Source organism: Leopardus geoffroyi, chromosome E3 (genome assembly GCF_018350155.1).
Source record: "Leopardus geoffroyi isolate Oge1 chromosome E3, O.geoffroyi_Oge1_pat1.0, whole genome shotgun sequence".
Taxonomy (NCBI): Eukaryota; Metazoa; Chordata; class Mammalia; order Carnivora; family Felidae; genus Leopardus; species Leopardus geoffroyi.
Genome location: NC_059340.1, coordinates 26,953,376 through 26,967,432, shown reverse-complemented (window position 1 = coordinate 26,967,432; position 14,057 = coordinate 26,953,376). Strand labels below are relative to the sequence as shown.

At 50.0% G+C, this 14,057-nt stretch overlaps 1 protein-coding gene and 1 long non-coding RNA gene across 2 annotated transcripts; one reads left to right on the top strand and one right to left on the bottom strand.

Annotated features, from left to right (window-relative positions):
- The first annotated feature begins 1,400 nt into the window (after nt 1-1,400).
- On the top strand, nt 1,401-1,999 carry LOC123589580. Its single transcript, XR_006708402.1, has 2 exons — nt 1,401-1,614; nt 1,700-1,999. It is a non-coding gene; the product is annotated as an uncharacterized LOC123589580 (long non-coding RNA).
- Nucleotides 2,000-5,978: 3,979 nt separating this feature from the next.
- On the bottom strand, nt 5,979-12,460 carry ITPRIPL2 (ITPRIP like 2). The gene has a single exon (XM_045460146.1). It carries the CDS (start codon nt 12,220-12,222, stop codon nt 10,624-10,626), a length of 1,599 nt encoding a protein of 532 aa, XP_045316102.1. The 5' UTR covers nt 12,223-12,460; the 3' UTR covers nt 5,979-10,623.
- Nucleotides 12,461-14,057: the final 1,597 nt, after the last annotated feature.

Genomic DNA, 14,057 nt, shown 5'->3' with positions numbered 1-14,057 from the left:
CTCTTTGTGGTGACTCAGTTCCATCTTGTGATGGCTTTCACACGCGACCTTTAGGGCTTCTGCAGGATCATGTACAAGTCCCTTGTGCTCCCTGCCCATTGCTCAGAACCAGTCGGCTGGCCCTGGCAAATGGCAGCAGGGCGGGAAATACAGGGTTACTCGAGGATATTCAGTGAGCAGGAGTGTCTCTGCCTCGAACGTGGGAAGGGCTCAGACGTCTCAGCTGGTCTCCTGGGTCTGGGTTTAATGATAGGACAGCCAAATGCATTTCGAATACTTGGAAAATGGAGATCCCTACTAATTAGACTGCTTTTGAAAACCAGGTATTTATCAGAGGAAAAATAATCAATCATCGCAAAGCCTTTACTTAAGATACGAGGAGCAGTGTTTCCAGTCTGCAGTTTCTTGCCATGCAAGACCCCGAGGGCCCCCCATCTCCAGATGCCACACCATTTTCCTCCACGGTTGAAATGTCTTAGTAGTTTTGATAAGGATCGACAGTCGCCCATCAGAGGCTTAGCTCCTAATTCGAGGGGACCAGTGATTAAATAAACCGTGAAGATAAAAATCTTTTGCCGAGATAAGGTCATTACAACCTTTTAGTTTGAGTCTGGTACACAGTAGGACTCCTAGTTTCCACCACCACCCCCCTACGACATCCGGCTTCACTGGAAGGCGCCTTGATGGACTTTACTTTTTTTTAAGTGGTAGCTCAAAGTCACTGCATCTAAGATGGTAGTGGGGGGAAGGGGAGGAGAGAGACTGAGACAAAGTGTGGGCAAAACCATTGAATATTCATGAAAAGAGCCAGCAGTTTGTAAAGACAGGCTGTATATGATGTGTGTTCTCACCAGGCTAGAAGACAAAAGAAGGGCAGTGTGCCTCTGAATAGAGACGCTGGGGTTTTTTTGTTTGTTTGTTTGTTTTTTCTGCTGAGAAGTTTCAGGATGACTCTGATGCCTTTTATAAATTAATTTTTTTTTAACTGTTTCTATCTCCCTGGGGTTGGAGAAAAGGGGAAGTGCCAGAGGAATTAAATCCTATGCCTGCTTGATATTATTTTGCCCCGTATCTCCCAGCTGAAGAATTCCATCCCGGGCTTCTATTTCCATCCCGCCACCACCACTATGGCCAACCACCTCTTTTCGCTGTCTCTACCGCAAAGCAAACCTCACACACCCCAGCTGGAGGTTCCAGGTTCTCAGACCTAAAGGCCATCTCACTAAAGGAAGTGGTTCACCACCCTGGCGGCCTTCTAGAATCATCAAGGGAGCGGCAAAAAGTACCCACACCTGGGCCGCACTCCCCGCGCTTCTGACCTCATCGGGCCAGGGTGGAGTCCCAAGCGTGGATAATTTCACAAAGCCCCTCATAGGTTGTTACAGAGCCAGGACTGAGAACCACGAGCTTTCACTAAGCTTTCTGCCTCAGACTCAAGCCACGAAAATGAAATTTCGTTTGAGAAATGAAACAGAGAAAGCTTATAAGAAAATGCCATAGTTCAGAAGAAAGAGACACGGGAGTGCTGGATCCTCTCTCTGGGCGTCCTCCCTCCTGGGAACACGTATAACAAGTACTCACAGCTGCAGCTCACTCACAGGCCTGAAGAAAAAGGTTGGCGGTGGGGGGAGGTGCCGGGCAGAGAGCCAGATGGTGACCATCCCCTAAGAAATGGATTTACCTTCTTCCTGTTCCACAGATGCTGGGGCGCTGCTCCTGAGACAGCAGCTAACACCTGGAGGGCACTTCTCAAGTTTGCATGCATCGCTCTTTGATGCTCCCAACCAACCTCTAAAAGGCAGGATTCTCCTCCTTCATCGCCCCCCACCCCTCCCGACGATTTTGCAAACGAGGAAATTAATGTCCAGATAAGTTAACTGACTTGCCCAAGAGATTACAGCCACTGAATGGTGGAGCTGGGACTTTAGTTCTAACATTTACTGCGCATTTACTATATGCAAGGACTTAGATAAGTATAAATGATATAATTATGAAATTATATATTCCCTGATTACATCTTTGACACCACCTTCGGCTATTTGTTCTTAGCATTTCTGTGGCAGAATCTTATTTACCCACTAATATCCATTCTTCCATTATATTTGGCTTGGGCAGCTGTAAGCCATGCGGCAGGCTTTCTCCTCCAGCTTTCCTCACGGCTAGGCGTGGTCACGTGACACCACCCTGACCAATGAGATGTAAGAAGACGGCTACTAAGTTCCCTAATCCTGGCCAATGAGATGTAAGATGACGTATACTACGTTCCCTAATCCATTCTCTCTTCTCCTTGCCTTAAACAATGCCTGGAACTGTAGTAGCAACTGTGGGATCTGGAGATGACAAGCATGATGATAAAAATGAAAATACCCAGGGGCACCTGGGTGACTCAGTTGTTCAAGCGTCAGACTTCGCTCAGGTCATGACCTCATGGTTTGTGAGTTCCAGTCCCTGCTACGGGCTCTGTGCGGACAGCTCAGAGCCTGGAGTCTGCTTCAGATTCTGTCTCGCTGTCTCTATGCCTCAAAAATAAATTTAAAGAATTAAAAAAAATTTTTTAAATAAATAAATACACATTTTAAAAAATGGTGGGGGGGGTGGGTAGTGAAAATACCCAGAATGACAGAGCAGAAAGATGCCTGGGTCCCTGATTCATCCCTGAACTGCTGGCTGTGCACCTCCAGGCTCTGGCTGTTGAGGAAAAACAAGCCTCTGTTTAAGTCACCGTAGGTTAGGTTTTTATAAGTTGTGACCTAATGTATGTGTAAGTGACACAGTCTCCTGCATGCCCTTCATCACTATGGTGGATCTTTTCGTTTACAGTTGAGCACCCCACCCACCAGCTCAACAGCAGGCAGCATCTGACTGCAGCTGAAGCTTAGCCACTTGGGGCACATTGAATCAGTGTCCTAATTGTATTACCTTTGGGACCTGTGGCATTTTTGTCACCCGAATCAGCACTTTCGTTTTCCCATATTCCATTTGTTTTTACAAGATAAGGGCAAATGTAGGAACACAGTCAAACAACTGTGTAAACAATCTGCACAAAGATGGCGACACTGGCCCAACTCATCAACTGAAGGGGGGGCCAACACCCTCCTGCCACAGCTGATGAGGCAAACCAGGATTACTGTGGGCAAGGTGCTTTGGGGCGTCAGTCAAGCACGTGTATCAAAGTCAGGCTGTTTGAAAGTCAAACGTACAAAAGTTAAGGACTGCCTGTACACACTCCAGGGGCAGCCCAGTATGCCAGATTGTGGTTTGTTTTTTTTTTTTTTAATTTTTTAACTTTATTTTGACAGGGGCAGACAGTGCAAGTGGGGGAGGGGCAAAGAGAGGAGAGACAGAGAATCCCAAACAGGCTCCACATCGTCAGCACGGAGCCTGTCGCAGGGCTCGAACCCATGAAACCATGAGATCATGACCTGAGTGGAAGCCAAGACTCAGATGCTCAACCAACTGAGCCATCCAGGCATCCCTGCCAGATTGTTTTTTTAAGATTCCAAATCAATTCTCTATTGCTGAGCTACAAATGACCACTAACTCAGTGGCTTAAAACAATACCTATTATTTCTGAGAGGCTAATGAGCCAGCTGAATGCTTCTGCTGATCTGGGCCAATCTGTGACTGGTCTTGGCTAGGCTCGCTCAAGTGCTTGGGTCAGTTCGTGGTCACATCAGTCTGGGACGGCCTCATTCACGAGTCTCACAGGAAGCTCGCTGTCAGCTTCAGGGACAGGGTTGATTGGGCCACAGAGTCCCTCATCCTCCAGCAGGCTATTCACACGGTGGCTGCAGGTTTCGAAGAGAACAATCAGAGGCAGACGAGGCCTCTTGAGTCTCAGGCCAGGAACTAGCACAGCATCCCTTCTGCCACATGCTATTGACTAAAGAGAGTCCCAAAGTCCTTCCATTTTCAGGGGTAGGTAAAAAGGCTCGCCTTCTTGATGAGACAGGCTGTGGAGGCATTGGCACAGGAAGAGAAAGAGGACAGGGGCCATTTTTGTCATCAGTCCACTGTCGTACCCAGAGTGAGGGCTTTCCATCGAGTGGATGGCCATGGACGTCAAGGAACGAGATAAACCAAATCGGAGTAGATAGAGAGATGGTTGCATGGACAAAAGGGAAACATGCCCTGTAGTGGAGAAAGAATGAGCAGCAAAGGAAACAGAGGAAGAGGATGGAGACACAGATTAAATCAAAATTCCATTCCAATAATTACTTCTACGCTCACTGCCCCTTCCCAGGTGCTTATTATGTTAAACACCATCTCACTGAATCCTCAATCACTCCTGTGAGGGAGGTTCCATTATTAATCCCATTTTATAGATGAGGGAATCAAGGTTCAGAGAGGATTAGGTAATTTGCAGAAAGACACACAGGATGAGTAATGCAGGACACAAGACTTGAAGACAGATCTCTTGGTGTCAAAGCACTGGCCCTAATCAGGACATTGTTCTATCTTTAGGCCAACTTGTTTCTCTATCCCCACCTCAGGCCCCCTGCCCAGGCCTGGACTGTTGCAGGATCTGAAGACTTCCAGCCTGATTACTTCCAACCGATTTTTTTCTGTAAAGGTCCACTGAGTAAGTATTTTCAGGGTTGTGTCGCAAGTATTCAGTTCTACCAGTATAGACAGTATATACACCGTCTATAAAACTTCATTGGCAAAAATAAATTAAATGGCCACCCCCTGCTTAATCCATTCTCCACCTTGCAGCCAGAGTGGGCCAGACTCAAATGTGACCCTGTCATTCCTTACCTGAAGTGTTTCACCGATATCTCCAGGATCAGTCCAAACCTTTATCACGGTACGTATGACCTTGTGATCAAAGTGTGGCCCCTGGGCCAGTGGCATCACCATCATGTGGGAGCTTGTTGGGAAAGCAAGTCTCAGGTCCCACCCTGGACTTGCCGAGTTAGAATCTGCATTTAACCAGTCTCCCTGGTGATTTGCACACTCCAGTTTGGGAAGCCCTGTCTTCAGGTCCCCCGTCTCCTGGCGCCTGCCTGTCTCCCCCTGCCCCCATCCTTTGCTACTGGAGCCTCTTCCCTCCCACCCCCACTTTCCAGCCAAAGTGAAATTCCCCACTCATCTCTGTTCTTGATACATTCCTCTGCTACCCAATTCCCTCCACTTAGCGAATTCCTGCCTACCTCTAGATCTCACATTAGACTCCACTTCTTCCGAGCAGCTCTCCCGCACCTCCTGAACTGCACAAGGTGCCCCTCTTCTGTGTTTCCATAGCCCTTCCTCATCGCCAACCACCACACTGCATGGAAACGACTGAATTGCCAACCTCTCACAATTAGTGTGCGAGTTCCTGAGAGAGAGAGACCCCGTCTGCCTCGGTCATTTCTACACGTGTCCTCAACACTGGGGACAGTAAAGACTCAATAACTACTTGTTGAAAACTGAATGAAACACACCCACCGCCTCTGCCCTGGGCAAGTATCCTACACAACTACTGTTTAATCAGCCTGTGGCTGCAGGTTTCTCTAAGCTTTCACTTGGCTCCAAGGCTTTGTGGAGTCTTACATCGTCCCCAAGATTCCATCTTTTCACTAAGCCCGGTGGTTTTTCATTATTAGCAAACATTTACTACTTGGAGAGGGCCCGGGGGCCTAAGAGATTTCTGAGCAAAATTCTTGAGCGATAAATTAGCCACAGGCCAAGACTTGAACTGTGTTAGGGAGTGTGTGGGGGAGCCAGGCAGAAGGTTCTAGGCGAGAAAGAAGACTTGAAGGCAGGACCCCAGGCTGCACACCTTCAGAGCTATGAACTATCTTTTCCCACCTGTGTATGGTGCCAGTTCTAGATGAACAATTGTTCTAGCTTTGCTGAGTGGGAAAAAACTCCCAGACACCCAGAGGCAGAAGTCAAGTGAGCTTTGTGTAAGGAATCATAAGCCAGTACATCCATGGGATGCCCTCCCCAAGGGAAGAGGAGAGCCCTCCCCAAATCAGACACTCAGTCCAGGGTTTTCTACAAGTTCCTTTATTAACAAAGCCAAGTATAAAAGAACAAGGCCCCCCAGATGACCCAAAAGATTAAAAGTGCAAATTTACTCCAACCTGAAATAGAAGACAAATGGCTGGCCTCAACTGCCTGGGCCATGCAAATTTGGTGTGATTGAAAACTCCTTTGAGTCACACAACTGTAGCAGCGGAATCATATTTGATTAACTCTTTGGTCTCTGTTACCGGAACAAACCATACACCATGACTGCAGCCAATGGGCTACATCATAATATATAGCTGGGGGTCAGAATACACATTTAAAATAACAATAAAATAAGAGGAATGTTTTAAAGTCAAGTCACTGAATCAAGGCACATTTTTTTTTAAAGCAAAAGGTGCTAAAAATATTCCTGAATATCTTTGATACTTCAAAAACCAGATTATATATAATTTTTTCAGTCTATTCTCTCTGTATAGATGATTGCATATTATCTTCACCCTCTCCCAACTTATACTTGCTAAATTTCCACCAAATCATGTGCTATGTAGGTATAAATGGAAACAAACAGTAGTGTCTAAGTAACAGATGTACGATTAAAAAAAAAAATTAACGAACACCAAGATGATAACACTGAACATTTCTCCCCCCTCTCTAGGGTCACTGGAAATGTTAATGAGGTTCATCTTCCCCACTACTGGGGAAGGAAGTCATAGCCTTCCTCCCTGTAGGTAGAGATAAGTTAAGTCTTCACCAAGATCAAAAGCCACATTTTACAGAAAGAGTGACTTACTCCATGAGGTTAAAAGAGATACTTTGGAAGCATGTTAGGTTAATTCCTTCCAAATCCTAGGATGTCCGTTTTGGTGGGACATCCCATCCCAAGTCAGAAAGGGGTAGAAACATCTGATCAAAACGGTATTCTTTGGCAGTAGGAGCTTGAAAACCTAGCACTGGATTTCTGTTGTCCACGGCCACCAACCATCCTTGCTAAGGCACAGTATGGGATCCTACTAAAAACTCACTTAAAAATAAGAACAAAATACAAATAAAAAGGAAACAAGTTCTTCTGCAATCCTTCCTGATTACTCATCTGCGAACTCCAACTGAGCCAAGGAGTTTAGCCCCAACTCACCAGGAAGGAAATGCCAAGAACTGGCCCCCAGCGGTTTGATTGGAGGATGTGACTGGGAATGAACAACTCCAGGATCGAGGGTCCTCCTGGGAATTATGAGTTAAGTGTTATCTGTGGCCATGTTAATTTTTTTTTTTTTTTTTTGGTTTGTTTCTACAATAAAGCTTAGCTCTGAGAGATAAAAAGAACTTGAAGTATCACAACCCCAACAATGTATAACAACATTATCTCCATAACAATAAATATAACCTTATACATACTGTGTAAGGCAGGGGCCGCAAACTGGTGGCCCCCAGGCTGCAGCAAATGTTCTGTTCGGCCCACATGGTGTTGGGAGCATTTTAAAATTATTTTGTTTAAAAATGAGAAAGTTCCACTTGAAAAAAAATCCTGATTTCCGGCCTCTCCCTACCGTTTTCCCAGCAGAGCTGAGCGTTGGCTGCCCCACTTAAGATGGGCACAGTCCCCACCACCCACCCACCCCTTCCCATATTCATCTCCCTGCCTTACTTCTGCAGGCTGCTGAGTTTGCGACCCCTGGTTTGAAATAGCACATACCTAAAAATGTGTTTCCTACCCAAACCTCTTGCACCCCCATGTGATTTCCACACCGTCTGCCCTTCTCCTGTCTCTTCCTTCACTTCTCTCTTAAGGCCTCCTTCCTGAATTCTTCAGATTTCTCCCTCCCCTCCATGCTTCCATTCTCCCTTCTTTCAGCTTCCATTTCCTTTTTGCAAAAAACATCTCCTTCTCTCAGCGCATGAGCCTTCCCGGACGGCTCCCAAGACTGGTCAGTGGGAGTTACTGAAGGGTGTCTTTGGGCAAAACAGCTGAGTCATCTTCCCTAAAACTTTTTCTTTGGGCACTGGCTGGACAATTCATCTTTTTTCTTTAACATGAGCAATTGTGAGGCTTCTCGAATAAGAATATTTGCATAAATGAATCTCTAGTACCAAGTATACACCAAAAATGTGTATGTACATTTCAGATCAAGGACATGACAGAGCCCTGATAAAATACAGAATTGAGCTTAATTTAAGTGCCTCAGGCAACCATCACACCTGGCTAATATGCCATATTATTTCATTTGTACACAGTACATGTTTGGGATCACTAAACATTGATCAAAATTGATCGACATCTCTAACTTTTGGTTACCATGTGCAGAGAACAACTGCTCAGCATGGCACTTAAATAAAACATTAATATTTTAAAACTTCACAAACACAATGCCCCATTAATTAAAAAATAAGAATAAAATTTAAAAATCTTGAGGATGGATGAGGCTTTGGGTAATTAACCTGAAGAAAAAAAATAACACAAACACTACAAGAACAGAATGTTACCAGATTTACACTTCAAAAGACTAGTATGATTTAAAAAATAAAAATAAAAAAAGGAACCTATTGACTCAGCTAGAAACATCTGAAAAATTCCGTTTTTAAAGCTTTATAATCCCTCCAATAGCCTTGCTGTTCCCCACCTCAGTAGACTTAATGACTACGGGGGGAATTGGGGCTGATATGGAAACATTATAAATATATATATATTTATAAAGATCTACGTACTCTTGGCATCTATTTTAAAAAGTAAGTTTAAGAAACACTGTGCAGTTTATATCTTCGCAGGAAGTTGGTAGACGGATCCCTTTACTAAATGCAGTACCTTATGACCTAACACTGACCTCCAAAGCTGGGAATGACCTTTGTGTCATCAAGAGGAACTGTCCCCAGAACAACCTCAAAGAGAAGGCGCAACATTTGCAACTATTTCTCTTACAGTCCAAAGTGACAAAGGACAGAAATCGTCTCCTCAGCTCCCACGAGGATGCCCTGCCAACCATTTATTCACAATGACTTCCTGCAGTGGCCAAGTAGGTCCCCTCAAGCAAGTTTAAAGAATTCCCTCAAAACGACTCAGAAGTTGAACAAGGGCCCCATTTAGATGGCTCCTTCTGTCTTCCAAGTTTTACCTTTAAGAATCTAAGGAAGTACATGTCTTTGTCAAAAAAAATAATAATAAATAAAAGTCCCCAAGTCTAGCACTGGGTGGGACTGGTTACATTTTCTATTCGGCAAGCAAGCGGATGGTGGACTTACTGACACCTCAGCCGAGTTGGGGACATTTATGTCCGAAGAGAAACAACAGCAGACTCCTGACAAGGACTCCCCTCACCTCCCCCTCACTTACTCTCCTCGGCTGCTCAGTCAGGGAGCCCAGAACCCAGGATACTGAATTCTTTACGAAAGGCCCTGCAAGACCTGGGCTGAATCAACTACTCCTCAAGTTGGCCTTAGGACCACTTACTTAAAGGCTGCGGGGGGGGGGGGGGGGGGGCAATGGGAGAGGAACTTTCTAACGCTAACCATCGCCGCCGAGCACTGACTGAGAGAGCTGACCACATCCTAGGCACTACAGCCCGCATTGCCTCTTGGTCATCTCATGACACTCGGAAAGAAATCACCGGGCAGAGGAGTGTGTTAAAAAGGCTGAAAACAAACCAACCAACCAACCAACCAACATGTTTCTGTCTCTAGCCAGCAGCAAGCTATGGTGAGTCATCTTCATATGCGAAGATCGAACTATATCTTCCTCAAAACCCAACACGTTTCTACGTCCTCACCAGCGTCGTGCTAAACATGGATCCTCTGCTACTCTGCACTGTGCCTGGCTCGCGGTAGGCTCTCCATGAATGGGTGTTGACTGGTACTCACCCCATTGTATGCCTGCAGGGATGTTAAGCAAGCCTGCTTTTTAAGACTGCACATTTCTTAATGACAAATGGAACTGGTCTCCCTTTCAGATGCAACAACTTGGCACTGGCCATTAGCACAAAATGAAAGGTCTGATCAAAATACAGTGCTGTTTGCTCTGGGAGTTTCTCTAACCAACTCTAGACGACCTCTCTCTCAACATATGTGACTTCATTCTTTGCAATCCTGTCAGACACCCGTGATTGCACCATTTAAAAAATACATGAATATTAATTTGAGCGGTGGAACCTGTGTTCCTCAGAACATTAGCCCCTAGAATAGAACTTCAATTCCAGTTGTAAAGATTCCGATTTTTAGGAAGACCATCAGGAATCCAGGACCTAGCAAGTAGTTATATCAAAAAAACATTAGCTTCTTTAAATCTGGGGGCCAGAGATCTGTGTCTCAAAAAACGACAGCGGAAACTTTCTCTGCAGCCATTTCTTGCTTCCTTTACTGGACTTCCCTAAAAGCTGGATCCTTCTACAGAATCATTTCACACAAATCAACATTTGGACCAATTCTTAGCTGCTGGGGTTGGATGTCTTTCTGTAGCTTGCTCCGGACACGCTGGTGGGTGTGAAAAAGATGCCATAACTATACTGGCTTTGGAGCCAGGAGTGACATAATAAGTCACCAAATGTCACCTTCTGAATTTTCCAACACCTGTGGCAGCTCATTTCCTTGCGATAAACTGGCTTCGTTGCCATCCCCACCCCCATGGTGGGGGCGGGGGGGAGGCTTTAGGAGCTTTTGGCCAGGCGGAGGCGCTGTCAAGGTTTATGGTTCATCTTCAGGGAAGCCCTGGGTGCGCTGACTCCGGGGTGGGGGGCACCTGGCAAGGTAGCGAGGACCCCCATAGACCCGGAGAAGCTGGGGCAGCCTTCGCCACGTGGACAGCAACCTCGCAGCCGCGAGTTCCCGGGCATGTCTGTCGAACGCGGCCAGGAGGTCAACCGGGGCAGCTTCACGCAGAACCTTGGGCAGTGGGCCCACCTCGGCAGCGGCCCCACCAGGGCCCAGGACGCAGTGGAAGAGCGTATGGCGTCGCAGCAGGCAGTCCCTAAGGAACTGCACTAATTCTTCCAACCGCTCACCCAGGTGTGCCTCGTCCCAGCCTTGAACCGGAGCCCCCTCACGCAGCAGCACCGCCAGCAGCACTGTCTTGAGCATGTACGAGGACAGAATGCGTCCCCACTGGGTGGCAGCCGCCGGGTCCAGCCCGCGGGCGCCCAGGTCTCGCAGAGCTTTAAGCAACTGCAGGCACTTGAGGTAGCAGGCACCTGGAGGGGCCCGTTCCTGCAGCCAGCTCAGCAGCTTCTGCTCCTGACGCGCTGTATTCACACCCCACAGTGCATCCGTGCGCAGGCCTCCCGGGAGCTCCGACAGGGGCCCGACAGGTGAGGGTGGTGGCGGTGGTGCCACGAGGAAAACGCCATCGCCCAAATGCACAGCGGGGATGAGACGCACTGCCATGGAAAGGCGGCAGCAGCCGTAATCCGTGCGGCACGGCAGGATGTGCAGGGTAGGAGGCTGCTCCAGGCCGCCGGGGGTCAGGCTGACCCGACAACGCCCCTCCAGGCTGTAGCGCACGGTGGCCAGGGAACGCTGCAGGTGCGACTGGAACCAGCGAAGCACCATAGTGGCGGAGAGGTGACGCCGCCCGAGCACGTCCACGCAGAAGCCGTCGGCAAAGGGTTTGCAGTCCCGGAGCCAGTGGCCCCCGGAGGCCCCCGGCGGCGCCTTGAGCGCGCACACGAAACAGCCGTGGAAGGCTGGGGCCAGCGCGGGCTCGGCGCCCAGGCTCCGAGGCTCCAGCGCCACCAGCGGCGGGAGGCGCAGTGGCACCAGCACGTCGAAGCCGTCGGGCCGCCGGATTTTATGCTGCTCGTAGGCGCTGCCCACCTGGATAAAGTCTCCGCGGAAGGCCAACGCCAGCGCCCCGCCGGGGATGGGGCCCGGGGACCCCCGGGCGCGGCCAGCCCGCACCAGCTCGCCCACGATCCGGCTCACGTGCGCCTTGCTGTGGCCCAGCACGTGCGGAGAGAGGCGCACCTCGTGCTCGTAGTAACTCTCCAGCAAGATGCCAAGGCTCGGCTCTCGGAAGTGTCTAGGAGAGAATGTGGAGTGTCTCCCCACGCGGGGAGACCCTGGCAGGAAGCGCTGCCGGACGGCGTGGCGACAGCGCAGGAGGATGTAGCCAAGGAGGAGCAGGACGGCCACCTTGAGCAGCGGGAAGCCGCCGTCCGCACCGTCGGGGGGCTCAGCCCGGTCGTCCCCGCTTCCCCGGAGGACATGGTAGAGGCACACAAGGGCAGTGCACAGGCCGGTCACCAGGGGCCAAAAGACGCGCAGATTGAGGGTGTAGTGCACCGACATACCGGGCGCCCGGGACAGCGGCGGCCCTGCAGCCCAGGGCGCGAGCCCCGGCGGCGCCCCCGGCCCAGCATGCGGGCAGCGCCCCGGCAGCCCCGCGGTCCCGGTCTCCTTCGCCTCCGCGGCGGCTCCCTCCTCGCAGGGTCCGGGGAAGGCGCCCTCCAGCTCGGCCTCCTCTCCCAGCTCAAGTTTTCCTTCCAGCTGCGGCCCGCCCTGCGCTCCCGGGCCCCGGGCCGCGCCCTGCGCCGGCTGCGAGCTCCGTCCCGCCCGGCGGCCCTCCCCGCCCCGCCCGGCGCGCCGCCCGCGGCCAGCTTCCGACCCGGCCCGGCTTGCCTCCTACCCTGGGCGGCACTCCCGGGCTCCCCCTCCGCGCTCGTGCCCGCTCTCCTCCGCTCTTGTTCCCGTTACTCGGCCCCAGGAGTTTCCTCTTCCGAGGGGAGGCGAGTCCGCGCCAGCTAGCGGGGAGGAAATGCCGAAGTCTGGAGCCGAGCGCAGAGCGGGCGGGCGGCGCGGCCCCCTCCCCGGCCTCCGCCTTAGAGCGACGCGGGGAGGCGGGAGGGACTTCAGGAGGCGCTCGTAACTGGCTTCCCGCGGGCCACCCCCGTTCCCCTCCCCGAAGGCAGAACTGGGAAGGCCCTGATTCCGGGGCGGTGGCCTTGTCCTGGGAGCTTCTGGAGTTGTGCTCACATAAAGTTACACTGGGAAGTTGAAAAGGAGGAGAAAAGGACTCACACCCAGGGTGTGCCTCCCCACCCCCCAGCCAAGCAAGTCGTGGCGCTGGTGGCGTGGCAGGCTTGGGCAAGGAAGCGGCCGCTGCCACTGTGCTGCAGTCCCTTATTCAACCAATATTTACTGAGTACCTACTACGTGCCAGGCAGTAGGCCAGGAGCTGGGGCAATAGCAATCGACAAGGTCCCTGCCCTTCGTAAAGCCTACAGCCTTTCTTAAAAAAGGAAACCAAAAGAGAAAGGATTCCATAGCAGAAAATGCTCTGAAGGAAATAACACTGCGCGACGGAGTGAGAAGGGCGGGGGCGGGGGGTTGCCCTCTAGAAGATGGAAGCTCTCGCGGTCGGCTGACATTTGGTCTGAGATCTGAACGAGGAGGAGCCAGCCTTGGGAATCACAATAGCAGCTTTTACAGAAGACTTACTGTGGGCCGGTATTGGGCTAATCCTTTTACACACGCTCCCGCCTCCTGTCAATGCTGTGAAACGTCCGCTATGATTTTCCCCATTGTTCAGAGGAGGAAATTGAGACACAGGCAGGTTCAGCCCCTTGCCCAGCGTCACACAGCTTTAGCAGAGCTGTGCCTTGAACACCAGCATCCAGCTCCAGAGAAGCCAGGGGGCAAGACTCCAGGAGGTTGACCAAGAAGCCCCTTCTCCACCTACTTACTGGCAGTTGTCTGTGTTGGGACATACACTGGGGCCTCGGTCCCTGAGAAGCTTTGTTTTGTTTCATAACGGGGAGCACTCCCTGAAATAATCGGGATTTCTTTAGCTAACCTGGATTTATTTAAATCATTATCTTTATTTACTTATGTTAGTTGCACCTTCCCTGCTCCCAACACCATTTAAAGAGAGCAAAGGTGGAATGCTTTAAAAATGTCAGAACTCAGCTGCCATCTGGGACTCAGCACAAAGAGGATGGCTCCTGAGTTAAGCACCAAGATGCTTCTCAGGAAATCCTGGATTGAGCCTCTTAGAGCTGAGGAGACCTGCTTTCAGATCCTATCTCTACTACTCTTAGCCACTGGACCATCGTCTATTAGTCTGGGTTCTTTGGGCTGCGAGTGACAGAAACATAGCTAAAAAATAACTTCTTGTGTGTTTATAG

Bases quoted from the DNA above. Each gene is read 5' to 3' on its own strand.
- ITPRIPL2 (XM_045460146.1), bottom strand. From the start codon at position 12,222: ATGTCGGTGCACTACACCCTCAATCTGCGCGTCTTTTGGCCCCTGGTG.